This window comes from Salvia splendens, chromosome 15 (assembly GCF_004379255.2).
Source record: "Salvia splendens isolate huo1 chromosome 15, SspV2, whole genome shotgun sequence".
Classification (NCBI taxonomy): Eukaryota; Viridiplantae; Streptophyta; class Magnoliopsida; order Lamiales; family Lamiaceae; genus Salvia; species Salvia splendens.
Window position 1 is genome coordinate 3736871 of NC_056046.1, and position 27404 is coordinate 3764274.

The 27404-nt window shown below is 36.4% G+C and overlaps 5 protein-coding genes and 1 pseudogene across 14 annotated transcripts; 3 read left to right on the forward strand and 3 right to left on the reverse strand.

Annotated features, from left to right (window-relative positions):
* Nucleotides 1-870: 870 nt before the first annotated feature.
* On the forward strand, nt 871-2838 carry LOC121768434 (protein transport protein SEC13 homolog B-like). Its single transcript, XM_042164945.1, has 2 exons — nt 871-1021; nt 1701-2838. Exon 2 carries the CDS (start codon nt 1762-1764, stop codon nt 2665-2667), a length of 906 nt encoding a protein of 301 aa, XP_042020879.1. The 5' UTR covers nt 871-1021; nt 1701-1761; the 3' UTR covers nt 2668-2838.
* Nucleotides 2839-3271: 433 nt separating this feature from the next.
* LOC121768433 (E2F transcription factor-like E2FE) lies at nt 3272-6355 on the forward strand. 3 transcript variants are annotated; one of them, XM_042164943.1, is made up of 13 exons: nt 3272-3312; nt 3428-3572; nt 3702-3799; nt 3886-3953; nt 4275-4327; nt 4387-4464; nt 4568-4609; nt 4823-4904; nt 5030-5097; nt 5177-5249; nt 5351-5412; nt 5528-5849; nt 6054-6355. In XM_042164943.1, exons 3-13 carry the CDS (start codon nt 3723-3725, stop codon nt 6146-6148), a joined length of 1020 nt encoding a protein of 339 aa, XP_042020877.1. In that variant the 5' UTR covers nt 3272-3312; nt 3428-3572; nt 3702-3722; the 3' UTR covers nt 6149-6355. The 3 variants fall into 3 exon arrangements, with proteins under 3 accessions (XP_042020877.1, XP_042020876.1, XP_042020878.1); XM_042164942.1 differs by lacking the exon at nt 3272-3312 and having other exon boundaries at nt 3336-3572; XM_042164944.1 differs by lacking the exons at nt 3272-3312; nt 3428-3572 and having other exon boundaries at nt 3579-3799.
* Nucleotides 6356-6417: 62 nt separating this feature from the next.
* Nucleotides 6418-7875, reverse strand: LOC121768435. Its single transcript, XM_042164946.1, has 3 exons — nt 7732-7875; nt 7550-7638; nt 6418-6750 (listed from the first exon to the last, which is right to left on the reverse strand). Exons 1-3 carry the CDS (start codon nt 7774-7776, stop codon nt 6600-6602), a joined length of 285 nt encoding a protein of 94 aa, XP_042020880.1. The 5' UTR covers nt 7777-7875; the 3' UTR covers nt 6418-6599.
* A 2041-nt stretch (nt 7876-9916) lies between these two features.
* Nucleotides 9917-12394, forward strand: LOC121769415. Its single transcript, XM_042166216.1, has 5 exons — nt 9917-10458; nt 10716-10983; nt 11695-11793; nt 11879-12081; nt 12202-12394. Exons 1-5 carry the CDS (start codon nt 10022-10024, stop codon nt 12275-12277), a joined length of 1083 nt encoding a protein of 360 aa, XP_042022150.1. The 5' UTR covers nt 9917-10021; the 3' UTR covers nt 12278-12394.
* A 565-nt stretch (nt 12395-12959) lies between these two features.
* LOC121768674 lies at nt 12960-15667 on the reverse strand (annotated as a pseudogene).
* A 2327-nt stretch (nt 15668-17994) lies between these two features.
* LOC121768007 (paired amphipathic helix protein Sin3-like 2) lies at nt 17995-27254 on the reverse strand. 8 transcript variants are annotated; one of them, XM_042164349.1, is made up of 24 exons: nt 27016-27254; nt 26778-26864; nt 25915-26199; nt 25639-25822; nt 25444-25542; nt 25194-25367; nt 24790-25084; nt 24312-24448; nt 23945-24020; nt 23834-23863; nt 23465-23658; nt 23209-23363; nt 22817-22947; nt 22438-22692; nt 21795-22352; nt 21537-21628; nt 20775-21395; nt 20456-20553; nt 20238-20376; nt 20001-20153; nt 19744-19907; nt 19295-19406; nt 18472-18633; nt 17995-18359 (listed from the first exon to the last, which is right to left on the reverse strand). In XM_042164349.1, exons 2-23 carry the CDS (start codon nt 26858-26860, stop codon nt 18496-18498), a joined length of 4173 nt encoding a protein of 1390 aa, XP_042020283.1. In that variant the 5' UTR covers nt 26861-26864; nt 27016-27254; the 3' UTR covers nt 17995-18359; nt 18472-18495. The 8 variants fall into 8 exon arrangements, with proteins under 8 accessions (XP_042020283.1, XP_042020280.1, XP_042020284.1 ...); XM_042164346.1 differs by having other exon boundaries at nt 20238-20391; XM_042164350.1 differs by having other exon boundaries at nt 23942-24020.
* Between the last annotated feature and the right edge of the window lie 150 nt (nt 27255-27404).

Sequence of the window (27404 nt, forward strand, 5' to 3'; positions counted from 1 at the left end):
TTTTTTCGGTATTTTTCCTCATCCCTACATTCGATTACTTTGTTTTCATTATGATAACTTGTAAATTTAACTTCTACTTGACTATTTGAGTATATATTCTAGGGGTTATTCTAGCGTTTCCTGATGTGTGGTACCATGTGAGGTAAATCATCTTTTGGTTTATTTAGTTAGTGCTAAACGAATCCAATAAATAAGTAGTATGATTAGTTGATTTACATTGAAAATCTAATTAGGACAATTAATTTAAATGAACTTATTACCCTTGAAATTTTTACCTTCCTATTTTTATTGTTATTATTAATAGTACTTTGATATTATGGGTCGTAATATACTTCATTAGTTTTTTAAGAAAAATATACTAGTAATTGTTTTATTATGGTTCGAACGCTTACTCATGTTAATTTATACACATAAAATTTAAATAATCTATTTATTTATTAACTATATATAGCAAATCCCAATGCAATTATTTAACCATACCTAAATGTATTAAACAATTCAGTCAATAAGAAATACCAGAAAATGAACGTGCTCATAAAAATGGCAACATATGATATGTAGTGTAAAATTTATAACCTATTACAATTATATATTTGTTATTAACTGTGACATTTTATGTGACATGTCAGTAAGAAATCATATATAGTTACCATTAATAAATTAAATGATGTTGTCTATTTATAAAAAAATAATTTTATTAAAAAAACATTAGCAATATTTTACATATTGACATCCGAATTTTTTCATTGCATAGTAAACATAGAAAAGTCCAATTTTTTCTATTTTCTAATTAATTTTTAAAATTGCAAAACAACCTAAAGTTTCCCAAATTTTATAGTACTCCAAATTTGTTTGCAATTTATAAAATGACCGAAATTCCAAGTAAGTTGCAACCAAACACGTCCCCACTTTTTTAACGTATATCGCTCTAGCATAGAGTTGTACGACTGCAATTCTCTCCTTCTCTCCGATTTCCTCCTAGTAGCCGATCTGATCCGAAGCTCCAATCGACACATACCTGGTAAATCATTGCTTGTAATCCCTCAATTATCTTTTTTTTGTGAATTTTTAGCTTCTGATGGATTATTCGATACTTGTGATCTGTAAATTATGAGATCTGGGATTGGGGAATCTTAGATCCGTTTCATTCAGGTTTAAGCTTATTCATTTCTGATATCTTCTCGAGATCGAGGTGATGTAAATATGATTTATTTGGTTTAGATACATTCTCGAAGTAAGTTGCCGAAAAATAGTTTGTTTATATTAGGGCTAGGTTTTGTTTTTCCTTTCGTTTATGTAATTGACGAAGATTTTTACTTCATACGCTCTGGCTCTGCTCTTAGATTGGGATGAAAAAACTGAAACTTGCCTGCGTGCTGTTAATTTTTGGGGAAATGGGGCAAGGATCTAATCTAGTTGATTTGTATCAAGAAGCTAGCTCGATCTGTGTGTGAGCATGCTTGGTCTGATTGAATCCATTGATAACATTTAAAACTCAGCTGCAACAATTGTATGTTTGGAGCCGCGTGCTTTGTTAATTATGTCATTTCGGTCAGCTAGTTGTTATTTGACAGGTTACACAGCATACACTAATTTGCTCGATAATGATGCTGTGATGCTATAAATTTTGAATAGTTTGTAGAATTCTGTTGGAAATATATGAGGAGTTCTATTTTGAATGCGTATGTTCTGATGTACAGGGGTTTCAAAGCAAACTTTAAAGCAATTCTACTAAGTTCGAAGGTGTAACCAATAAGAAATATGCCTCCACAGAAAATTGAAACCGGCCACAATGATGTTGTTCATGATGTGTCGATGGATTATTATGGTAAACGTGTGGCAACAGCTTCATCCGATGGCACTATAAAAATAATTGGCGTGAGCAACAACTCTTCCCAGCATCTGGCTACTTTGACTGGTCATCAAGGACCAGTGTGGCAGGTAATTTGGGCACACCCCAAGTTTGGCTCGACACTGGCTTCTTGTTCTTATGATGGTAAAGTCATCATCTGGAAGGAAGGTAATCCAAATGAGTGGTCCCAATCTCATATTTTCACTGACCACAAATCATCAGTTAATTCCATTGCTTGGGCACCCCATGAGTTGGGATTGTGTTTGGCCGGTGGCTCTTCGGACGGGAACATTTCAGTTTACACATCTCGAGCTGATGGTGGCTGGGATACTACAAAAATAGACCAAGCTCATCCTGTTGGGGTGACCTCAGTTACATGGGCCCCTTCAATGGCTCCTGGTGCACTCGTTGGATCTGGAATATTGGAACCAGTTCAGAAGCTTGCATCCGGTGGATGCGACAACACAGTGAAGATCTGGAAGCTCAACAATGGTATATGGAAAATGGACTGCTTCCCTGCCCTCCAGAACCACTCAGATTGGGTGAGAGATGTTTCCTGGGCACCAAACTTGGGACTTCCTAAATCAACTGTCGCGAGTGCCTCTCAAGATGGTACTGTCGTGATATGGACTGTGGCCAAGGAAGGTGATCAGTGGGAAGGTAAAGTCTTGAAGGACTTCAAGACTCCCGTCTGGAGGGTGTCGTGGTCTCTGACTGGAAATCTCCTGGCTGTGGCATCTGGCGACAACAATGTCACGCTGTGGAAGGAAGCCGTGGATGGGGAGTGGCAAGAGGTATCCACCATTGATCAATAGAAGTCTGGTGGGACTTTTATCAGTTCATGGTTGTCATATTCAAAAAAGTATAAGACATATTTTGTTTGTTTTGAAGACCAATGGGTTTCAGTTTTCATGTACTTTAAATTCATTGTAGTTGAATCATTTTGTCTGCCTTAGATGATTATGGTAAGTGAATCATTTCAGCTATTCAGGGAGTCAATTATTTGGTGCTGGTTGCACTAGTTTTTCCATTATGTGGGTGCATTGGGTTTGGTGGATTTGAACATGGTTTATTCATGTACCTCCCCCATTTTGATATGGGTCACATCTTATTCTAGGCAATCGTCAATTCTTCTCTTGGTGGAATTTGGATTTTTAAGAAAATATTAGTATGTTCATCAAATACCAGTTTCCCAACTCAACAAGCATATTTTCGTCATGTCCTACAATTACAAATATACTCCATCAATTAAGCTCAAAAGACGAAAGCCAAAACGTAGAAGAATGCAATTATCAGATTCACGTGGGTCAGTGGTCGATTGAATCCACCAGCAGCCCACGACAGTCGGAAAAACATCATTAAATTCGGCCTTTAGAGCTGTCGCCGTAGGGTCAGAGGTAGATTGAACTCCCCAGCAGTCTACAACAGTCAGAAAACTTTACTAAATTCGACTTTTAAAGGTCGATTGAACACACTAGTAGTTTACTAGAGTTGAAAAACTTCACTAAATACAATATTTAAAGCTGCGGTTGATTCTTGGTAGGTCATTGATAATTGATTCTTGTTTCTTGGTAGGTCATTGATAAAAGTGACACATTTCACTTTAGTAGTACTAGTACATGAGTATTCGGTTTGCAAGATTGTATCCGAGATTAAATTAGTGATGGATACTCGTTAAGCCCGCGCTTCATCTGAATTCGAATTCCCGCGATGCATTAAGGTAGTGTACTCGTCCCTTTCCAAATCTGTAAACCCGAAGTCGTCAAAGTCGAAATCCCTAGTTGCGCCATGCCTATCAATTTATGATTCACCTCCATCAAAACTCATCCGAGCTAGATAATCTCTCCAGTTTCTGAAATCGATTGCTGGAATGGCGTCTCGCGATTCTCGCACAAAAGATGCATTTTACTGCCGCAAGGAGAAGTCTCTCGGTCTTTTATGCACCAAGTAATTCGTGATTTTGTCATCTGTATATGATGAATACTCATATGATTCGAGCTTTCCGCTTGAGTGATTTTTTTGGTATTGTGCAGTTTCCTGAGGTTGTACGATCGCGAAGGCGTGGACTCAATCGGATTGGATGCTTCTGCTCTTCAGTTAGGTGTGCTACTATTCTTCAATCAGGATAATAATACGATCTGTTGTTGATTATTTTTGGAACTTGAGTTTTTAAAATCTAAGAACTCGAGTGATTATATGAAATTGATTGTGAGGATGAAAATGCAAGAGATATTACTTGTTAGATAATAAATTCATTTATCTCCCATATTTTTATGTATAATTCTGGACTGCTTTTAATTTTTTTTAGAATTAGTATTTTGATCAAGTAAAATAAGAGGAAATTGAGTTTAAAATAGCTAACTTGATATCCTGATACAAATTCTAATTGGGAGCTAACCTTTTTTTTGGACTTTGTATCTAGGTGTTGAACGGCGAAGAATATATGACATTGTGAATATTTTAGAAGGCATTGGGGTAACTATCTTATCTTTTAATCTAAACTTGAAATTATAACTTTAAGGGGAAATGTTCAGGTTTTACAGAAGAAAGAGAAAAATCAATACACTTGGAAAGGTTATGCTGCCATTTCTGGGGCTTTAGAGGTGCTCAAGGTAGTCTTGTTTAGACTGGTTTTATGGAGTATGAAAAAATCAATGAATTTGGCACTCAAATCTTAATGGCATAGTAACTTTATTCTGCATTGTTTCATTACAGGAACAGGGACAGAAAGCGGACTTCCATACCTATATCACTAATGTATCTTGCTGGCTTTAGCAAATTAAGTTTAAATTGACTGCTTGCTTTCTTTAGCTTTTCAGACTTACCTCTTGTTGTACGAGCTGAAGAACGTTCACAAAATAGTCGTAGTCATGTTAACCATTATGTGTTATAAAGCGTAGGCGTAGTGTAGCATGATGATAGTACTCCTATATTCCGCTTGCAACATATAATGCAGAGTTCTTTCCCCAGGTCTCGAATGATAAAGAACATAGTCTGTCCTCTGACTCGAAGGCTGAGTGTCCAGACAAATGCTCTCAATCGGATAAAAGTGGTGATTACTGAGTCTCTTATTTATGTGGAGCTATCATCTCTACCTCCTTTGAGTCACTGCCTGTATTAGTAGTATCTTCTCCATCTAACTGAATTTGGTTGTTTTTTATACTCGTGGTTGTACAGAGCACAAGAGGGAAAAATCATTGGGGCTTCTTACACAGAATTTTGTCAAGCTTTTCCTTTGTTCTGAGGTAAGTTTTGCCTCTATCTGGATTTCAGAAATCAAGCGAACGAATTCAGTTTGATCTGGATCTTGTTCATCACTTAAAGGCGGAGATTATATCACTAGATGGTGCTGCATTAGCTTTGCTAGGGGACAGCCTTGACCGAACAGCTATGAGAAGTAACTCAATCTTTCTTTTAGATGTGCCTTCATTATAGTGAACACATAGAAATTGTATGCAAACTTATGTAGTACTCTTACATTTTGCTTCTCATATGCAGCAAAGATTAGGCGCTTGTATGATATTGCTAATGTGTTTTCATCAATGGGACTCATTGAAAAGGTTTATCTGCAATAGTACAATCACTTTTTAAAAATTCAACATATCCCCATTTTCCGTTTCCCCTCCCTGCATATAGGAAGCTGATCCTTTTCAGCAAATCTTGATATTTCTATAGGTTCGCGATCCTGGGAGTGGAAAACCAGCATTTAGGTGGACAAGTGTGGGAAGGAGCGGAAATGGATCTTCCATTGCATTGGAAGATAAGAATCGGAAGAGAAGAGCGTTCGGAGCTGATATCACCAACATATCAGTGAAAAGGTGCAATACTTATAATGCCTTGACTGAGCAGCATCAGAAATGCAGCTCAAAGGAATTCGTATTTGGTCCCTTCTCCCCAAATGTTACTACGGTATGGAGCCATGAAACCAGAAAAGATGGGCAGATTCAAAACTCTGACAGTCCCCTTTGTGCTTATCAGCCACAGTATAGCAACAAAGGTAACTAATTCCTAATTTCTTAGCTCAAATTTTCTTATGACACAACTCTTTCAAGGAATCACATTTCCTCACATGGTATAACCGTATAACTACGAAGCAAACTGTCTTAATATAGCCCCAAAACGTGGATCCTGTCTTGATTTACTACATGTTGAGCTATAGGAATTGGGCATATTATCTAATCTTATATCAATGTTGTGGCAGCTGTTGGAGACCTTTTTCACCACTATACTGAAGCATGGAGTAGCTGGCGTGGTGAAGCTAAAGAGAAGCAGCAGATAGAGCATGCATCCGAATGAATGTTTCATCTTTTCCATTCGAATTCTTTCTATCGAAACTGGAGGCAAGAGTTATACTAGGATGTAATGATCTGATATACTACAAACTAAAATTTGAACTGAATTTCGGTACCAATTCTTAAACTACAAAAGCCATGTATATTGGCTGCTTCTACCCGATATAAAAATTCCAAATCCAATGAAATCCTTTGTTTAGCCATTTCTATACATGATAGTGGAAATGAAAATTTTGACGAGATTACAAAATGAATGTAACATGCACTGAAATGAACCATAAGAATGCTCAATAATATAAAAGGGGAAAGATTTAACCCAAATCATTCATGAATTGTTGTGAAAAAGTATATATTGGTTCTTTTATTTGTTTGCTCAATCAGAGCCCAAAAAATGCAATTCTGTCATTTGTTGTATCTTGATATCTTCAAAACAATTGTATTTCATCAGTAAACGATCAATATTTGGGGTCAGAAAAGAAGCCATTGATGGATGGCATGATCTCGGGGGACTTGTTACGGACATACTTCCTAAGAGCATGTTGAGAGTACTTCTCCCCTTCCACATGATTATCCAAAATACCAGCAGCTCTGTTTTCCTTATTCACCCTACATTTCACAAAAATGGAACACAGGCTTTAACAATGTCATAATTAAGTTCAAAGGTCAAGTACTCCATGAAACTGTCGACCACCTCAAGGTCCGAGAAAGTATAACAAAGGCAAATATATGATTAAATGGACTATGCAAGTTCAAATAAATTTTTCATCTTTTTGAAGGGTTTATATTTTAAACAAGCACTTGCAATTTCACCATCCAGGCATAATATTTTAAGACATTGTTTTTCAGAATATTTATCCATTATTATTGCAAAAACCTCTATGATGAACATCATTGTTGTGCTCTCTAATCAGGGAGAGGACCACAAATTTTAATACAGAGACAAACCCTCAATTTTCTATTTTGTCAAGAAATATGCACAATTGCATTGCACCCTTGATTTTCATATTTTTCCATGACATGTTACATTACCAAATTACCGTTAAATTTTCATAAATTCGATGCACCAGATACTGTATACTCATTAAATAAATTGAAATACAAAAATAAAATAATTTGACCGCATAATATTGGACAGCATAGTCACAGGTTGGTATACATAATCTAATGAAAACACAATGTATAATCCAACATTATTTGATACAGAGAATCTCGAGGACTATTTATTTACTACCACTATTATTTATTTTATTAGTATTATATTATTATTATTATTATTATTATTAATGTGGAGTATCAGACTTTGCAAAGACATACAGCACGACTCCTCGAGCAAAACTAGCACACAGATCTATACATATCATAAAACGGAGAGAAATCAGCGCAGGTACAAGGTCAAAAACAATACCTGACTTCAGGATTCGTGCAGATGTTACGAACCAATTGCATTCCGCAGATCCCCACCGCCACTCCGACGGCGGCGAACAACGGATACACCTAAAATTCATACAACAAAGAATCAGATCCGAACAAATCACAAAACAAAAATAAAAATAAACTATACGAAAAAAAAGGAGATCTAGCGAGTACCTCGGGCCTGAGCCATCTCTTGAGAGCTGCTGCAGATGAAGCCATTACGATTCTAGATACAAAATCCGAAAAATTAGAGCGATCTATTGAATGAATATATGAAGGGTTTTGAATTTGAAGTTGCGTGCCCTTTATATATATATAGAGAGCTACAGTTGTAGTCACGCTTTTCGGCTGCGGAGGAATATTCGGTGTGGCCTCCTCTACTCAAAACTTGACTTGCCTTTTTTAACTCTAACGCGATTTCTTCTCCTTTTCTCACTTTTTTCTGTTTTAATTTGTTTTATGTATTATATTTTGGGAATGTGAAACTAACGGTTTTATATTTTGGGGGAGTGTGATAATAACGATTTTCAAAAGTATAATAAAATATAAGTGAAATATGTCATTTTATCGCATTTTTAAATACAGTATTAAATAAAATATAGTAGTATTTAATAGTAATAGATATTTTAGGCAATACGCAATAGTTAAGGCTAAAGTAACTTAAAAGTTAATAATTGTATTTAGAGAAAACGAGGCTGACTATATTATAACCTTGCCCATCAAAAAGAGAACAGAAAATTAATGACTTTGCAAGCGAGGGTGATGAATTTAGGATTGTCAAACGACTGAACGAGGCTAAATTAGTTTCATAATCTTGCTCCCTAAAAGGCTATAATAATAATAATAATAATACTTAATATAATAATTGCAATCACAATATCACTCGCATTTTTGCGTTAGCCGTTAATTAAAATTACTCTTTCAATTTGACTAATATAATGAGAGATTAAAACAATAATTTAGGGTATGCGTACGGGCTTTATCACGCCGAAACTGGGGCAAATTTATAAACGTTTCGGAGAAACTTTCGTTTGACTTTTGAAACGATGCTTCAACTCATAATCGTACTAGTAACGAAATCATTTGACTTTCGGTCAAAAGTAAAAATAGTCGACAAAATAGTAAACACATTACATTGTGAATTCACAAATAAAATAAAAACAATTATCATGAGTCAGTCCATGACAATGGACAATTATTGAAATTTTCAATAATCGAATTGGGTAACCTGAATAATTTTTGCAAATTTTATTGGTCGGCGTAAATAGATGTCAATATCAATTTGAATTTGTGCTCAAGATTGCTCCAACCAAATCCAATAGGCCCATTACTTTTCAATTGTCAAACTCACTGAATCTCACGATCAATTTATGGGGCCCCATTTGATACTGGGCGTTCATTTTAAGTATATTTATCATTATAAGTTATTTTTATTTTTTTTTACAACTCTTATTATTATTTATAAACATAGTTGTCGAAAAATATCGGTAAATATAACGATTCTAGTAGTGATAATGTTGGTGTATATACTTTAAATAAATGAGATTTATTTTTAGAAGCCGCGACTCTTTTGAACTTTACTATGAAACATCTTTTATTTTTGGAGTCCCAATTTGTTGTTTAATTAATTAGTGCTTGTTAATACATATTTATAACGTTTAATTAATTGTTAACTACTAGTATTATTGAATTTAGAATTATAGATGCCCACACGAAATGGAAAGACAAAATACCATCCTAAAATAGCTAATTCAATATTATTACGCATTATTTTAAGTCTAGTGAATTAGGCACATGATATCATCATGGTGGAGAAAGTTTTATGGATTAATGCACACCTTTAATATCCCTACCAAATAGTGGAAAGTTGAGCTCCATAATTAGCTATATTGATATTACTTTGTAGTAATTCACAGTTATTCATCAATTTTCTAAATGAGCTACCGTATTAAATTTTAAACACGTTATAAGCTATAAAAATAAGCATCGCTAGCTTTTAAGCTCACTAAAAACATGTCCATCAATCTCGACTTATTTGTGTATTTTATAAATAATAATATTTACAAAAAATAACACTTATTTGATTTATTACTTTTCATGTATACACTTTTTCATCTACCTTTATTTTTTCTCTTTTTAATTATATTATTCTCACTCAATTTATACTATCAATTTATTCTTAAAACATTATAGAACTATGAATATTTTAAATGCCAAAAAAAATATTAATGCTATAAACAAGAGGAATCTTTGAACGAAGTGACGTCACTACATTCAATGGCGAATCCGTAATTAATCCAAACAAGAAGCCCAATTACCTCACAAACGCATCACCAAGATGAAATCAATATCAGCAGAAATTGGTGGGCTGAGGCTCATGACAAAGATTTGTAGGTAAGAACGCGACGCCCCTCAACCACCGCAGCTCCTCCGCCGGGAAAATCTCGAGTGCAGAAGCAGATTCATGGCGGCCTCGGCAGCGGCGAGGGCTGTCCTAATATCACGCGCCTCCGATTTATCCCTTAAACCCACCCTGTCGGCTCAGCCGCCGCTCGCGCACCGCCACTTCATCCGCCCCTTGCTCCGGGCGGTCCCGAGGAAGCGCGCCGTGATCAGCTGCCTTATTTCCGGCGTCGACGGCGGTGGAGTCTCCGACGAGTTCGTCTCCACCAGGAAATCCGGTTTCGGGCACGAATTCTCCGTCATAGCGAATATGCTTAATAAAATCGAGCCGTTCGACAATTCGGTTATCTCGAAGGGGGTTTCGGATTCGGCTAAGGATTCGATGAAGCAGACGATATCCACGATGCTCGGACTTCTGCCTTCGGATCAGTTCTCCGTCACCGTTAGGGTTTCGAAGCACCCGCTCAATCGTCTCCTAGTTTCATCCATCGTCACCGGGTAATTAGATCTTCGTTGATTACTCTTTTCATTAATTGAATTTCTTCAATGGATGCGTCCGTATATATGTCTGATTCTGTGGTTATGATGTATAGTCCTTGTTGATTGATGCGTAATTAAAATTAGGTATTCTTGAAATTGGGAAGAAATTGATAATCGTTAGTTTGCAATTTATCATGTTTTTAGTAGTAGTGTCAGTTTGGAAGCAACTACTATTTATTACTGATTTCATATAATTTGTCTATGTTGATTTGTAGGTATACTCTGTGGAATGCAGACTATAGGATATTGTTGATGAGGAATTTTGATATGTCGCCGGATAGTTCAAAGGGGTCTGAATATGTGGAGAGTGATGGGGCCTCGGTGGTGAGGTGGGATAGGAGCAATGGTAGCGGTGTTGGTGCCAGAGTTGAAGGTTGTGCAGAAGAATTGGAGAATATGAATCTTCAGATTTTTGGGGATTTGCCTCCAGAAGCATTGAACTATATTCAGCAATTGGAACTGGAGTTGTCCACAGCAAAGAAGGTTAGTTTACTGTAGTCTAGTTGAATTAAGTAACTACAGAGCTTGCTGTGTGGGCATGGATTGATTATATGATGTTGATCAGGTGGATGAATTTGCAGTTATAGATTGAGCAAGTCTTGATTGAGATTGCACTAATAATTTTCATTAAATTGCCAAAATTTATACACCAAGTTATTACTCTAGTTACTTGTGAAAGATTCATGGATTAGTATCAGGTGGCCAGCTGAAGGGTGCTTTTTTAGGAATACTGTTGTCTAGGTTTCTGCTGATTGATTCATTTTGATTGGATTTAAATCAGTTGAATGACCAGTCACAAAGTCAAAAAATAGTACTAGCACTATATAATCTGTACCATTTCATGGACATGTTCTTCATACGCATCATGATGTAATTATGGGTTTACATTGTTGAATCTTCATAACATGATTATATCACATCCATATGAACTATGCTTCTTCAAGTGAATCTCCCTGATATTATAGCTCTACAGTTGTATTAGTAGTTGAACTCAACTTCTAGTCTTCTACTCCCTCTGGTAGATTAGATCACAACTTGGTTGCCCCTTGACTTTATCTTTTTTGCAAAATCGATTACCCCTTTCAGATATTGGTGTAATGTTTCTTCTTTGCTTTTATTCTATCTGCAACTTTTACTCTGATTTAATTCCTATTGGTATGTATCTTGATGGCTTCTGATCGGATGTTCCCTCAGGAGCTTCAATCTCGGAAACAGGAAAACTTGGAGATAGAGCATATAACAAAGAGTGATAACAATTTGTTGGAGTACTTGAGGTCCCTGGACTCGGATATGGTAAGTCAATATTCCTTACAATATATGTCCAGATATCTTGAATCTCAAATATCAACAGTGATGTATCTCTGACATTTTGCTTCAGGTAACTGAGCTATCTAGACCATCATCGACAGAGGTGGAGGAAATCATCCAGCAACTTGCTCAAAATGCTCTGCGGAAATTTTTCACAGACGATGCAACCCCAGATTATGAGGGGGACAGCATGCAGAACTACGAAGATAGGGATAATGAACTTTGTGATACCATTGGCACATCACGGGATTATTTGGCCAAGCTGCTTTTCTGGTAATTGTGAATAATTCCCTTAATTTTACTGCTGTCCTTTGTTTCTTGAAGCAAATAAATAATGTTTGTGTGTGGGTTTCATACGATTGTGGTGACGAAGGCGGATGTTGTTTCGTGCAGGTGCATGTTACTGGGCCACCATCTAAGAGGGTTGGAGAACAGATTGCATCTAAATTGTGTTGTTGGTTTGTTATGATGAAGTACAAAGAGGGATGTATATTCTTCTTTTACATGATTTTGCCTTTTAACTTTTATATATCCAGTTTTACATTACTTTATATTCAAATAATTTAAAAATAATACATCCTCTGTACATTTTGCGTGTGGAATGCGGAACACCATCATGCGACCTAGACAGCAATTAGGCAGCTCTCTCTTATGCTTTGCCTAACAATTAATTAGCTCGATTGCCGATCACCCATTTTTAGAAACATACCGAATTTATTGAGTAACTTCATGATTATATAGATTATTGTTACAAATGCCAGTCAGACTCTGCCTAATCCACACATGCACCAAATGTTCCTCTAAGATTATAGTTTCGATCAAGTGCAACTTTGTTGGAAAATCGTTTTTTCCCAATTCAATAAGCTATGATCATTATATTAAGAGGAGAAGGATTTCCATTTCTATTTCATAGCGTGCTTCTCATCAACCACGTTGTATTTCGATATATGAATATTGTCTCCTAAACGTTTGACGTCATCTAAAAAATGAATTCAAAGAGCGAATTTTCCCATCCTTCTTTCACTTGTACTAATAAATTTACAATAAAAGAGAACACATTTACTTTATAAAAAAGAATGAACAAATTGTATATAGAGTTGGAAAAAGAATAAATAGTATACTATGGCACATTTTCATTTACAAAAAGAATTCTAAAATGCTTTGATACTACTACTACTACTACTTAGCAAACCTATATAAATCAAACGGTGCCCAAACATAATCAATCCAGCCTGTCCCACGGCTTCAATGCTCACCGCGCCGCCGTGCAACCTCCGGCAACTATCCACCACATTATCCCCACCTAGACCGTGCTGATTCCACCTATGATCCACCCCCTCCACCTCCCCCCCAAACACCAGCATCAACGGCGGCAGCGAACCTAGCTCATAAATCCTCCTCTCCTTCTGCGTCTTCATCCACCACTCAATCCTCCGCGTATAATCATCGCCGCTCCTCCACCTCTCCAGATCCACCACCATCACCCCGGTATTGAAGTAGCACGCCCATGGCCGGCTCTGGGCATAGGCAACCAAGGCCACGGCCAGGGGCCCAGGATGGACAGGGGCCCAAATTTTTTTGCAGCTTCTTAGGCCCAGCAGGTCAGCCAAGGTAACCCAGGCACCCAGCGATGTCCTTTGAGTTGCCAGCCTGCCACCGTTCCACCGAGAGTCCGAGACGCAGTCGCCAGTCGATCCATACGAAAACGAACAGGCAGAACAGCCCTTGACCTTGCCGCCAGGGGCGGACACACTAGGAAAGAGGGTAGGGCTTAAGCCCTTACCCAATTTTTCATTTTTCTGTATTTCCTACTTCCAAATTTTTCAAAATTCTGAAAAATGATGTTAAACCCTTACCAAACAATGCTACTGAAGAACAAATTATCTTGGAATGAAGAATTGTAAGGGGCTGAAAGCCTGAAATTAAAGAAGGAAAATGAAAGAATTTGCAGAAAAAATAGTAAGAGCATCTCCAGTGGCGGACGCCCGTATTTTGCTTTCCCGTATTCCGTGTCAAAATTATATTTCCGTTTTTACGTAATTAAATTATTGTGATTTTTTTTATTGCGGGATGTCCTAGTGGGAAGGGCGGACATAGGAGGGGATGTCCTAGTGACGTGGCAGTGGGATGGGAAGTCCTAGTGACGTGGCAGGAGGTGTTTTTGGGATGTCCTAGTGGATGTCCTAGTGGGATGTCCGCCCACTGGAGATGCTCTAACAATGGCGTTGGCCCTGTGAGGAAGATGATGAGTACTTTTTTAAAAGGAATTAAATAATACTATAAAAACAAGTCTGACTCCACATTTATATGTTTGACACGTTTTTCACTTTTAAAAAAAGAGAATGCATCCTTCAGATTTATAAAAGCTCTATAAGGGCACACAATTTTTTTTCTTTCTTATTAATATAAGGATTTAAAATTAAAAGTCGACACACGTTTTTTGGATTTAAAAAAAAGTTAAGAATGAGCATTTGGGCGTAATGAAGACTATCAAAATTAACTTGCAAAATTAAGTGGGAGATAAATGATAGGAGTAGTAGTTTAATCATGTATATTGAGAAGGATTTGTTTTCAACTATTAATAACGAATAAATCTTGTAACGTTTTCAATCAATGAAAACACGTAAAATTGAGTTATCATCACTTTAGATATTAAAACACAAATATGACATGTTCATTTTATAAGATATATCTTTTGGACTAATTCATATTAAATATATACGATTACTACTTTATGGTGGTTGTTATTACAGTTTTTACATTATACTCCTTCCGTCTTTTTTTTGAGATATCCTAACTAAGTTGAGTCATTTCCCCTTTTGACAAAAATCAAACATCTAATCACTCTTACTTTATTTCATCACCTATTTTACTTTCTTCTTTATCTTTTCTATTTTATTCATCTCTCATCTATACCATTCGTTCCAAAAAGTTATGTCTCAACTTAGTTAGAACGGAGGGAGTATTATATTATATTTTATTATATTAAATAAATATAATATAATATAATATAATACTCCCTTAGTTCCAACTAAGCTGAGAATGAAAAAAATATATAGTGGAGCTCAGCCCCTACAGCAAATTTTTTCTGCCTCCGCCTCTGCTTGCCGCCTCCAAAAAACGTTGCGCCTCCGTCGTCTCTCAGATCAGATCGCGGCACGGCATCGCACCTTCGACACTGCGTCCCGTCCCGAGTGCCGACCAGTATGGGGCCTTGACATCCAGCTTGGCCAAGGGCCCTTCAAAACACAAAGCCGGCGTCGCCCCCTTCCCCTCCAGCGCGCGCGACAGGCTCCGATCCGACCAGAATTCAGAGTTGAAGTAGCTCGTCAAGTTCGCGCAGCAGTACACCTGAGCTCCGATCACTGTCGATCTCGTCAGCGGCGTCGACCACAGATTCTTGATCTCGTCGACGGCGATCGTGTCGGAGTCTAAATAGACGACGCGTTTGACGCACGGATCGAGGATTTCCGAGAGGTAGATCCGCGCGTAGTTGAGCGGATCCTCTAGGGCGGGGCGGATGGCGGAGGAGATCAGCTGCTTGATCTCGGATTCCTTTTCGAAGGGGTAAGCGCGGGAACGCGGATTTGACGATCGCGGCTAGATCGGCGTGGCGGAGGATTGAATGGATGGATGCGATTGAGCCTCGCAAGTAATTAAAATCGAGCGTGCTGGCGATGTGAATCAGTGAAGGATGGCAGATTGAAGTTTTCGGCTTTGACATTGGTCTCCGTTTGTGTATTGCGGCGACTGGTTGTAGTCGGAAATGGAAGGAGGAGGGATTCTGATTGCTGAAGGTGAAGATACAAGGAGAGCCAGTGTCGTTGCTAGGATTAACGATTTTATCATTGTGTGAAGATGTGAGTGAGCAGAGGAGAGGAGAGGAGAGGTTGATGGAGAAGAACATTTATAAGAGCATACGCAAACTGACACATTATGGAAATGCCACCAAAGTTGGAATTTGAAAAAGTTAATGAAATAGTACTATGATTTACTTTTATATACTTCTTTTGTCTTGGAATAATAGTCATATTTAGTTATGACATATATATTTAAGAAAATGTAAAGAAAAATGAGTTGAATAAGTTAATAGAATATGATCCCACTTATACATATTAATTTTATAATAAAATGTGAGTGAAATAAGTTGGTAGAATTTGAGACCCACTTACCATTTTTTATAAACATGAAATATGACTCTTATTGTGAGAGGGGAATAGTAAAATACTTGTTTCATTCTAATACTCCTAGTATTGATTATTGAGTAATATTTTTTTAAATTGTTTTATTAAAGTTGACTTATTTTTTAGTTAATCTCTTATTTTAATCTCTCCTCCTTACATTACTATTTAATTCTCTTACATACTTTATTCATTCTACATTTAAGTCACTAAATATTTAGTATGTATTCATTAATTAATGTGTCCAACAGAGCATTCTCTCGTTATTTATCATCTTAATTTTCTTACCTACTTCATTCACACTACACTTAACTTACTAGAAGTACATATTTATTCATTAATTAATACTATGTCTAGAAAAATTGTTATAGCACTAAAAAGATGAAGAAAATATTCATTTATAATAATAATAAAATATCAGTGAAATGATTTTATGGATCGTGAAATCTACTTATTTATCATTTATAAGTAATAAAAATGAAATGATATTTTTATTGATGAAAAGATTAAAATGATAAAACAAAACTTTTATTGACAAATAAATGAAATACTAGTTTGTTAAACATTCTAAACTAATGTTATGCATAAATTAGTATTGGCTCGAGAGATAAAACTAAATTAATAGTTGTATTTACATTCACAACAAATAGGAGTAATTATTGTTTTCTTACTTTTAGTTGGTTATAAAAATTAGTCACATTCTATTATAATAATTTTCCTTCCTATATAAAGTGGTCTCATTCACTATAAATAAAATTTAATTATTTTTTTTCTATCTATCTTCAATTTTGTCAACTTGGAATTGAAACTAGTCTATTTCAGTATTTAATCACTTCGAACTGATCCTAGTCTATCATAAAGGTGAAAATATTGTCAAACTTTTAGTATTATTAACATTTTTTTTTATTTTCGTCACAATATTAGAGTTAACAATTGTGAAAGTGTTTACTTTTTCAGTATACTGACGTTTGATGATTGAATTATTTCATAGGTTACTTCTGCGATGCTTCCTTGCTGCATAAAAGAGACATTCCTGAAAATAAATTAAATTAAGTTCTCCATGCTGCACACCACATAATTTCATCACAGTATTACGATTTATCTTGCTATTAATTTATTTACGTATTTAATTAGGTCGGTGAGGTGGCAGAATTGCAGGACTCTCAATCTCATTTTTGGCATATGCTGCAGATCGTATTTAATAATTTAATGATTGAACTGCTAATTACAAAATGTAGTTTAAGTTTTGGAATGATTTTGAAAAATATTAACAATATAAAAAAATAATAACTTTGATATTGATTAACACAATTTAATATAAAATTAATAATAAAAAAATATTATCTCCCTCTACAAAAAATAATTTTGATTAGTAGATAATGAAATGCAAAATATTAAAAATAAGAAAAAAAAATAAAGAAAACAGTGGATAAAATATTAATAGTAAAAAATAGAACTCGCATCATTAGAGAGAAATTTACCAGATATAACTAAAGACTAATTTTAATTAACAAACTAATATGAAAAAACATGACTATTTTTCGTGAATAGAGTTAGATAGTACTATCATATTTACTTTGATACAATACAATCATATGAACGATAGTGTAAATTTTTAAGAATGTTTTATTTACTTATTGGTTAAAGCAAGATTAATCGTCTTGACTCTTGAAACAATATTATGAGATCATTATGATTGTTGACTACGATATCAACATGATTATTAAAATTAATGAGAACTAGGCAGAGAAATTGTTGTAGAATTCTACTCCTTTCAACAAGAATAAGTCAACATTAGGGAGTTAACTATTACTTAGTCGATGAAATTTACTTTTACGTGAATTCTCCTCCTTTGATTTGACTATAATTCCTTAATCTTTTTTTTTTACTTTTAATAACTCAAACTAAATAGAAATATTGTTATAAATTTTTCCTAGACGGCGGATGACATCTTTTATGAAATTCTAAAAGATCTCATTTACAACATCAAAGTGTAGAAACAATAAATAGAAAGTGAACTATATTCACATATTTATATATGTATTCCAGAAAAAAAGATAATGAATAGTTGAACATCAAATTCTGCTATACTATTTCTACCTATCCCACCAATTTGCCACCTTTTACATTTCAAGTAGCTCAGTACAACAAAGCCCAAAACCAACACAATCGAATAAACATGTTCAAGGTTAGGGGGGGAACCCTCCTCACTATGTACAAAGAAACGGCACTCTTGCGCCATTTTCGCTTCATCTCGAGAGATTATTCGATCCTAACCAACTCGATGCTTCCTTGTTATTTGATTCATCGACAAGTAAATAAATAAGTTGCACGAGCAATTATGTACCTGTCAAATTCCAGGAGTAAAATCTGCCAAAAACAAGGACATCCGATTAAGACACTGCACAGCGTCTTCAATGAAAGAGCGACATGTTTTCAAAGTTTAATTGAACTCCAGGAGAAAGAAGTAACGTATTCGTACCTAAAGGCATCAGAGAGGGACTTGCTAACTCACAGAAGACGTCAGAAACTGGCGAAACTGTTCTACCCTTGCCTGGGCTTTCTGCGATTGTAGTTCTTTCATTCTCTCCCTTCTCCTTCCCAGGCGAATAAAAAAGTCCTCTGTGTCGAGGACGTATGAGATCTGAAATTATAGGAATTGGAAATGGAATTTCAACAATATAACAAGGACCATCAAGCCACTTCCATGGAAAAATAACAATATGTCCTCTAATATCAGGAAAACTTGGAGTTTTGCAGGAAAACAGCATGTGTATAATAACGAAAAAGGTCCAGTACGGTCACAAATCAAACTTGCATATTGAGTGACTTGGGAAGGTTAGAAATGATAGAAATCAAATGCCTAGCAATGGTACTGTGAGGTTCAATAAACAATTTCTTGCATAAAGAATGAGATTATGTCGAATTGGCTAAAACAAAAAGGGAAGTTCTTGGAAATTAAATTTATATTAAGTACCTTAGAATGAATGCATGTGCATGTGTATACATGTGAGAGAGTGACAAAGAACCATAATGCGCACGTGTAACATCTTCCCGTATGGGGAACATAAATCGCATAGAATCTTATACTCCCTCCGTCCCGCACTACTCACACCTTTCCTTTTGGGCATGGAGATTAAGGAATGAGTGATAGACAAAGTCAACAATTACGGCTGTAGGTATAAATTGTTACTAAAAATGGAAGGAGTGCAAATAACTTGGGACGCCCAGAAAGGAAATAAGTGCAAGTAGTGCGGGACGGAGGGAGTACAAGACAAAACGAGTTACAACGTCAAAAACCATACCTTTGATGAGGTGGCGGCCATCTTACATTCCAAGCCGTTCATGATCAAGACATTTTCTGTTGCCCTGCAGAAAGCTGTAGATTCATCCAAATTACTATACTTGCGCACATTCCTGCATGTACCCCATATAGATTAGAAACTCACTACAAATATAATCGTTGTGAATTTATCACTCCAATTTACTTCTCTTTGATTGCCCAACCATAAAGGAAAATGACACAAAATATCAGGTACGTTACATTTCTTGTCCTCGCTAATTATTAGCCTTTAAGACCTTTTTGAAATATTTGCAAATCCAGTTTCAACGTTTACTATGCTGCAAAGCATAAAGTCACGCGCACACCAAATTTTTAATTAGTCAAGAGTTTTGCCCATGTCAAAAGAAAAGGGTGGGGGAGAAGACTGCATGTTTCAAGTTGTGCAATTGGAAATTACTAGCATAAGAATACCTTTTCAGCATAATTGCTGATGACTCCTTTTTTCCATGATGAACTGAAAGATAATCATTATGTAGATAGGTTGCAAAGTTAGGATCTACCGAAACTGCAACAACTTCAGACTTCTCGCATCCATCATCCATCAATTGGATGGATAAGTGGGTAGAATTAGATGTCTGCAGCAAGCATAAAAATAGCTTATTATACAAATAAACTCGGCATATATCAATATAGTGATGATGGAAAGGTATAATCCAATCGAAACCTACAAATTCAAGCCGGTATATATTCTCTTCGTGCAGAACAACATGGACGTTTTCATAATAAACTGAATCAACATACTTCTCGGGCTTCCTTGCCTTCTCATATTCATACAACTGAAGCAGCTTCAGGTCGTTCTCATCAGTTGCAACAGTTTGGAGCTGCAGAAAGAAACACAGATAGACAATGTAGGAGCTTAATCTTAAAAGAACCAAAATCAAAGCATAGTTTTATTAAAAGATTACCTGCTTCACCAACTTATAAATCAACTTATCCAGTGTGAAAAGCACATATGACTGGTTTCCAATCAAAGATCGACAATCGTCTTCAAATTTGGCATTATCAGAAGATCCGTCAAGTAAACTAAATAAAGCCCTCATAAACCTGAAGTAAACATGACTGCGTAAAATTAAAAGTTTGGTAGCTTTTGAGATGATAAAAACTAATTATGCGATTACATTACCTCCCATAAGGATCAGAACTAGCTTCCTTTGTGGTTCTCCATTTTGATTCACGAGATACAGAATTCACCTTGGCGGATAATATTCTTTCATACAGTGTCTGGGGAAATGAAAAAAAATATTAATATATCATCAACAAGGGAAGTGGGAGAACAAAAAACTAGAAATTAAAAATATTTTATATGCCATAAAGGATGCTGATGCCATATATTAACCAAAGAGTTACACACAAGGCGAGCAGAAGGGGAATTGGACAGATCTATATCGGAGTACCACATAGAACACTAGAAAGTAGAAACAACACCCCAAGAATAAATTTACCTGATGCAACCTGAAGAGCACATAAAATGTGTCATTGCCATAGAAAACATGTCGATCCTTCTTTTCATCACCTACTGACGGGGAAGCCACATGCTTTGACAGAGGCTTGCAGGTCTGCAAAAATCGTTCAGACTGTGGGACCGTTGCACCATCGCCACCATGATATTGAGCTTCACTAGTATTTTCAGCCTCATCTTCACTCTCAACTTTACCATCAACATCATCATGCTCTGCATCATCCTCTTCCTCATGTTCTTCCCTTGAACATCCATCAGCAGCGGACTCACTGCCTGAAACATCTTCTGCAGCCTCAGAAATATTTTCACTGTCTTCATCATCAGCATCTACATCATTTTCACCAGCAGTATCTACACATATCTCATCATGACTAGCTGTTTGACCCTGCATCCCAACATTCCCATGATTTTTCTCAGGCAAGGTTTGCAAGCTAGCATCTGGATATGCACCAAAATTATCTTCAAAATCTCCAGTAGGAGACAATTCGCCCTCTTCTTTTTCGATTTTACAAGGATCCGCATGATCAACGTTATATGAAGCAAGTTTAGAGCCTTCTGCAAACTCTCCAGTCGTTGATTGATTTAATCTCAATGTCTCCCCGCCCTAAAAACAAGGAAACAGAATTATGCCTAATTTACTAGAAACTAAATGGAAGGGAATGAGAAAAAGGTAGAACAGAAAGTGGAAGAATGAATCTAGAACTGAACTTTAAAAGTTATGCCAAAAAACAGGACCATATTATACCTCTGAGGAAAACATATTGTCTGTTTTAGGTTTCCCTTCGCTGCCTTCCTCGATTGGACCATTAATCACTTTTGACGAATTTGCACTACGTCCTTAAATTTCAAAAGACATCCAAAATTATGCTAAATACATGTAAAAAGCAAAAAAACAAATACACAGGATAAAAGAGGACATAATATTTTTGCAGGAACTTGATAAAGAGAATAAATTATAGTTATCATAAAAAATGAACCTTTACCGCTCTAGTTTTATGCATACCAGGGTTAACGTCAGGGGCTGAAGTACCAGCGATCTCACAATTTGTTAATCTTTCACCAGATGACATAGTTACTCCTTCCTTGGGCAACACACCCACATTCATCAAATCAGTCTGGCAGACATTTGCTTGTTCAGGTGAACTACTGGAGGTACCATTGCAGTTCGATTTTGGTGGCTTCAATATCGTGGTTACAGCATTCCCATTAGGACTGCCTTCACTTTCAACTACGCCAGTTGTGCTTCCTTTCAGTATTTGACATTTAGTGGCACCATGATCATCATCAGTTTCCGAGTCACGCAGCCAGGACTGAACACCGAGTATTGGCTCAAGAAAAGTTTTCCAGAACCTCAACACTTTATTCAACTGGTCTTTTGTTGAACAGACCTCCTCACATGAGTATTTGATAATCCTAAAGACGTCTTCATGAACTTCAGAATCAATGTATTTAAATTCCATGTCTGGAATGATAGCATGCCTGCTCCCAGCAGCAATACTAAGTAGTACATCATCCTCCTTTTGCCGTTTCTCCTTGGTTTCTTTGATTTCTGCCACTAAGGCTGTCCACAGAAAGCAGAAAATAACATGAGAACCAAGTGAAACTCATAAAGGGTCAGAGAATACAAGGAGTTCAACTAAACTTACATTTTGTGCTCAAGTTCTTAGAATCTTGTTGCTTGAAATAGAAGCTCCGGTGATCAAGAGACTTGTAGTGGTTCTTAGAATATATTTCAGCCCAAACTTTGTTGAAATCAGATCGACATTTAGTCCATTCCTCTTGCTTCTGCTTCAGACGTGTGAGGATAACAGGCAAAGCCAAAGATTGATTTTTACGCAAAATGTCCGTCACATCAAGACCATGGTCACCATATAGGCGTTCAATGCATCTTAAATTGAGAGCTATACGAAATTAGAGGGAGAAATCCACTTATCAGTATAAATGCAAATCATTATCTGGAAAATAATAGAATGAAGTAAGTAAAGTAGCTTTAGACAAGTTTTAATGAACAATTAGAGTACAGACCTGTAAAATGGTGGTCCTCTATTCGTGTAGGACCATCAGAACCATTTGAATTATTATTCATACTGTTCACAAGTTCCTCTACTCGCTTGGCAGTTGAACTGACAGACTCCAATAACATGTCCAGCTCAAACCTGAATCACAAAGAACATACTTAGTAAAATCTTATATACACACTGAAAGAAATTATAGGAAACACAACAAGCTATAAATAATAAAAAAAAATCAATGGCAAGTAAAACGAACTTTGGAAACATGACTCTCTCAAATATCCTAGATCTGTGCTCCAGCAAACCACATTTAACAAAAAAAATATTAACTAACAATGCTAAGGTTTTTGTAGCCATCATACAGGAGAGGCCAAGCATGAACCCAAAATTGAAAAGGTTTTGTACCTGTCATCTTCACATCTAAATAGACTTTCTTCATACTGGTTTCTTCGCATGTGTTTAAATGAGTAATCCTCACTACCAGATGTCACAGACACCCAGTGATCATTTAGAACCTGAGCACCAAGCTCTGACCTCTGGCTAGCTGTGGCTATTGGATACTGCAAAGACAGTTTTATAAAGACAATTTTAAGATTGCCCACAAAAAGAACTGATGATACGTTCCAAATCATATATTTGGATATGCATCAAGGACACTTACGTCTTCAGGAAGGAGCCGATAACTGGGAGTGCAACGCTGACAATCGGAAAGGTCGAGCTCCTGAATGGACTTTCCCCAGTATTTTAAATTGTACCTATCCTTCTCTTTCCCTCCCTCCACTTCACGCTTTGGTTCTTTCTCCTTTTCTTCTATCCTTGCAGATTTTGAGGAATTTCCTTCATTCCATAATGTTTCTGCAGATCAAAAAATTTATCAGGTAAAGGGTATCCAAAAGCTGAGTAATTTCTGATGAAAACACAAATTGTAGTACACTATTGGAAAGGGATGGTTTAACTATTAGAATTTGAGCTAGATTAATAGCATTTCATAATTTTTGTAAGAGTTATTTATAAATTGATGTATACATACTTTTGCCCATTACACCAGCCAGAAATCCATCTGAAAATTTGAAAACCTGTTAGAAACAAAAAAAAATATACAAAATTTTATGACTCAAGAAACTGAAAATCAACGGACTACCGATCCGCTCACAGCGCTCCAAAAATTCCTTGAATCCCTCCATAAGATCTGGATATTTTCCAAGTAAATCAGCAACCTGAAAGTATGCTGTATGAGAATCACAGCAGAGCAAAAAACTAATAAAAAATAACCAGAATAATCAGACCCCCCCCAACACAAACCAAAAGCAGGGGGTAGCGGAAAATGAAATAGTTTTACAAGACATCTTCAAGTAGAATAAGTTGAAGACGAGAACTATATGAGAACATACAAGTGAATAACTTCTCAGAGAAAGAAAAAATATACATACACACACGCATACTTTGATACCTTAAAAAGTTTGTAAACGTATTACACAGTAATATTATATTGTTGATATGGACCATACCAAGCTCTGTAATTCCTTTCTAGTAATGATTTCTGTACTGTAAATGTGAAGGCATTTTAAGAATGCCTGGTAGTCATCTGCACTGCGCAACCTCTCTTTGACCTTTTCACAGAAATTGAATTCATGGCTGTACATACCTGGTAAATAAAACAAAACTAAATGTTATTCCAAGACGAACACATTTACATAATACTGATAGAAATTGTAAAATAAAAGGACGCATAAACAAAAGAAGTACTACAACAAGTGTGGAAGGATCCATGCTCCCTGTCTAAGCTTTTGTGGAATAAAAGGGACATGAATGTTTTAAAGAAAATTTAGCAAAGAACAATTACATTGTTCTAAAATTACAGAACTGTTAGATATCCAGCTACATAGGATTATAACTTACTAAAAAACATGTGTATATCAACATTTATGGCTGAAAATGGAACTGACCGGCATCACAGTATTTTAAGATATAGTTTTGTCAACTCACTTTTTACTGCATCTTTATCATCATATGGTGCCAACGTCGAATTCCCACCAGAGTCTTCGACTTTTCGAGCAGACTTCCTTTTGTCAGAATGTCGTTGCATGCTTATATCACCATTGTTCTCATTGTCAGGATCTCTATCATCCTGATCACGATTTCTCCTGTCCCTGTTTTCCCTGTCACTGTGCTTCTTCTCCTTGTGCAACTTCATAACTGTTTTATCATCATCTGTTTCTGGACGCTCAACACTAAGATCTCTGTCTCCATTAGGGTCAATAACCCTGTCCCTCCGTTGCCGCTGCTAAAAATATAGGCCACAAATATTAGTCACAAATCGAGGCACTAAAATAATAAAGTGAGGACCTCCACAAATAGAATGAAAAAAAAGAATATGTTGGAGAAAAGACCTTGTCTATGTGCGACTGACGCATTGCAGGCAAGGCAGAACTCCTCTCCTCATACCGATTGAAAGGATGTCTACCAAAAGAAGCATGAGATGCCGGAGCAGTAGATGAAGTATCAGGGAGAAATCTGGTAAACTCGTCGAGAAGATCGGCATGATCATCAAAAAGCGTTGCAACCTGCAAGCAATCAATCAAAACCCTATCTAAGTAGAAAGAACAAAAAAAAATCATATTGATTCCGGGAGATGAATACCTCTTGGTAGACCTCAGTTATCCCCTTGTGTTCCTTCCGGTACATATTCAAGATGTCTAGGAAAGATTTATAAACATGATCATCATTTTGAAAACGTTTCTGCAGGTAAAGAAAACAGATGTATTATCCATTAATGAACGCCCTCTTGAAAAAAATTCAGAAATGCTATTCTGACGCAGATATCAAAGACTCCACCTTAATTTTATTCACAAAACTGATCGCCTCTTCAAACTCAACTGTCCTTTTTGGTGGAGCCTCCTCTTCTTCAGTGAGGGTAATTTCATAGCCCTTAGGCAAGAATGTATTAAATCCAAGGATTAAATTAGGGTGTCCTTTAAACAATTCCTTCACCCTCCCAATGACGCCAGCAGTATCAATTCTGTAGGGACCAAAAGTTAACAGAGTTGTCAGGGAATGGCACGTTCACTTCTCAAACACACATGTAGATCCTGACGAGAAAAATCTGCTTACCTTTGAGCCTTGAAATCTTTCATGACGTCGAGGAACCTATCATACTTTTCCCTTTGATCTTGGAACATATCCTTAACTTGCTTAAGATAACTCAAGGCGTCATTCGTAGTTAGTTTTTGTGTGCTAGCAGCAGCAACACCAGCACCACTGGTACTAACCCCAGCCCCACCACCATTACTACTAACACCACCTCTTCCTCCTCCTCCAACTCCACCACCGCCGGTCCCACTGCCACCAGCTACAGAAGCATTACCACCGCCACCAGGAGCTTGTGATTGCCCATGCCTTAATCAAAAGCATTCAATAAAGTAAAAAAAACAATCATCGAACACATACAAAAAATAGGGGCTAAATTAATGCATAATGCAAAAATCTTAAACTTTCTTAAAATAAAATAAAGATAAATATAAAATTATCCATTAATTCATAGAAATATACCACTACTATTAAAAAGTGCACCTTTTAAGGACCTTAAAAAGATTTTTAAAAAAACCCTAAACTGATCGATAAAACCCCAAAAAATAAAAGATAACGTGACGCATCAAGATCCAAAATTTTGTCCCCCTTAACCCGAATACCTTATTCACCACTTTCCCCTCCGAGGTCTTAGACAGCTACCAGAGACGGCCTAATCCAATTTTAACAAACGACAAATACATCCATGAGTCTTAACCTAGTTCCAATCCAAACCACTTTCCATCAAATCCAGTTCATTAACTCGCACAAGCATCACAAAACCACTAGCCTCGTTCGCTAAACCTCATTAAAATCACAGCTAAATCGCACAATATTACGCAAGTTCGGGACGAAGATAAAACTTCAAAAAATGAAAAAAAAAATGAAAAAAAAAGTAACGAGCTTACGATTCCCCGCGAGACGACGGCGAACCGAATGGCCGCTTAAACTGAGGATTATTCATATACACCTCATCTCTCAACCGTTTCATCTCTCTACACCAAAGAAGAAGAAGAAAACCATGTTCAACGTCAACAAGGAGAAGAAAACAGTACAATGATAAACAAGAAACGCGAATTAAAACACAAGAAGTGAAAACAATCCAGATTTCTCAAGAAGGAAATATTTAAGAGAAATTAAACTGACCTGTTAAGTCTCCTCCCTTGAGTAAAAGGGAAAGGATGAAAAACAGATCTAATCCAGTCCCAACTACTAAGTAGAAATTTGTTCCGATCAAAACAACCACACTTCGGAATTCTGATGGATTCTTCTGCTGCAGCTTCAAAATTTCCCCTCGCCAACAAGAATTAGTTGCGAGAACGTCCAAAAGGTAAAAATTTTGAGAGGAAAATTGAAATTTTTGTAATGAAAGTTTATGTGAGAGAGGAATTGTACGTGACCCCTCCAGTTTTTATATTCATTGTAATTTCTAACACTTTTTTTGGCTTAGCAGTGCCTCTTTTTGGGCTTATGGGTTCTGATTTAAATAGTTTAATGATGGACTTTATGAGGCCCATTTATCTTCTTAAAGCCCA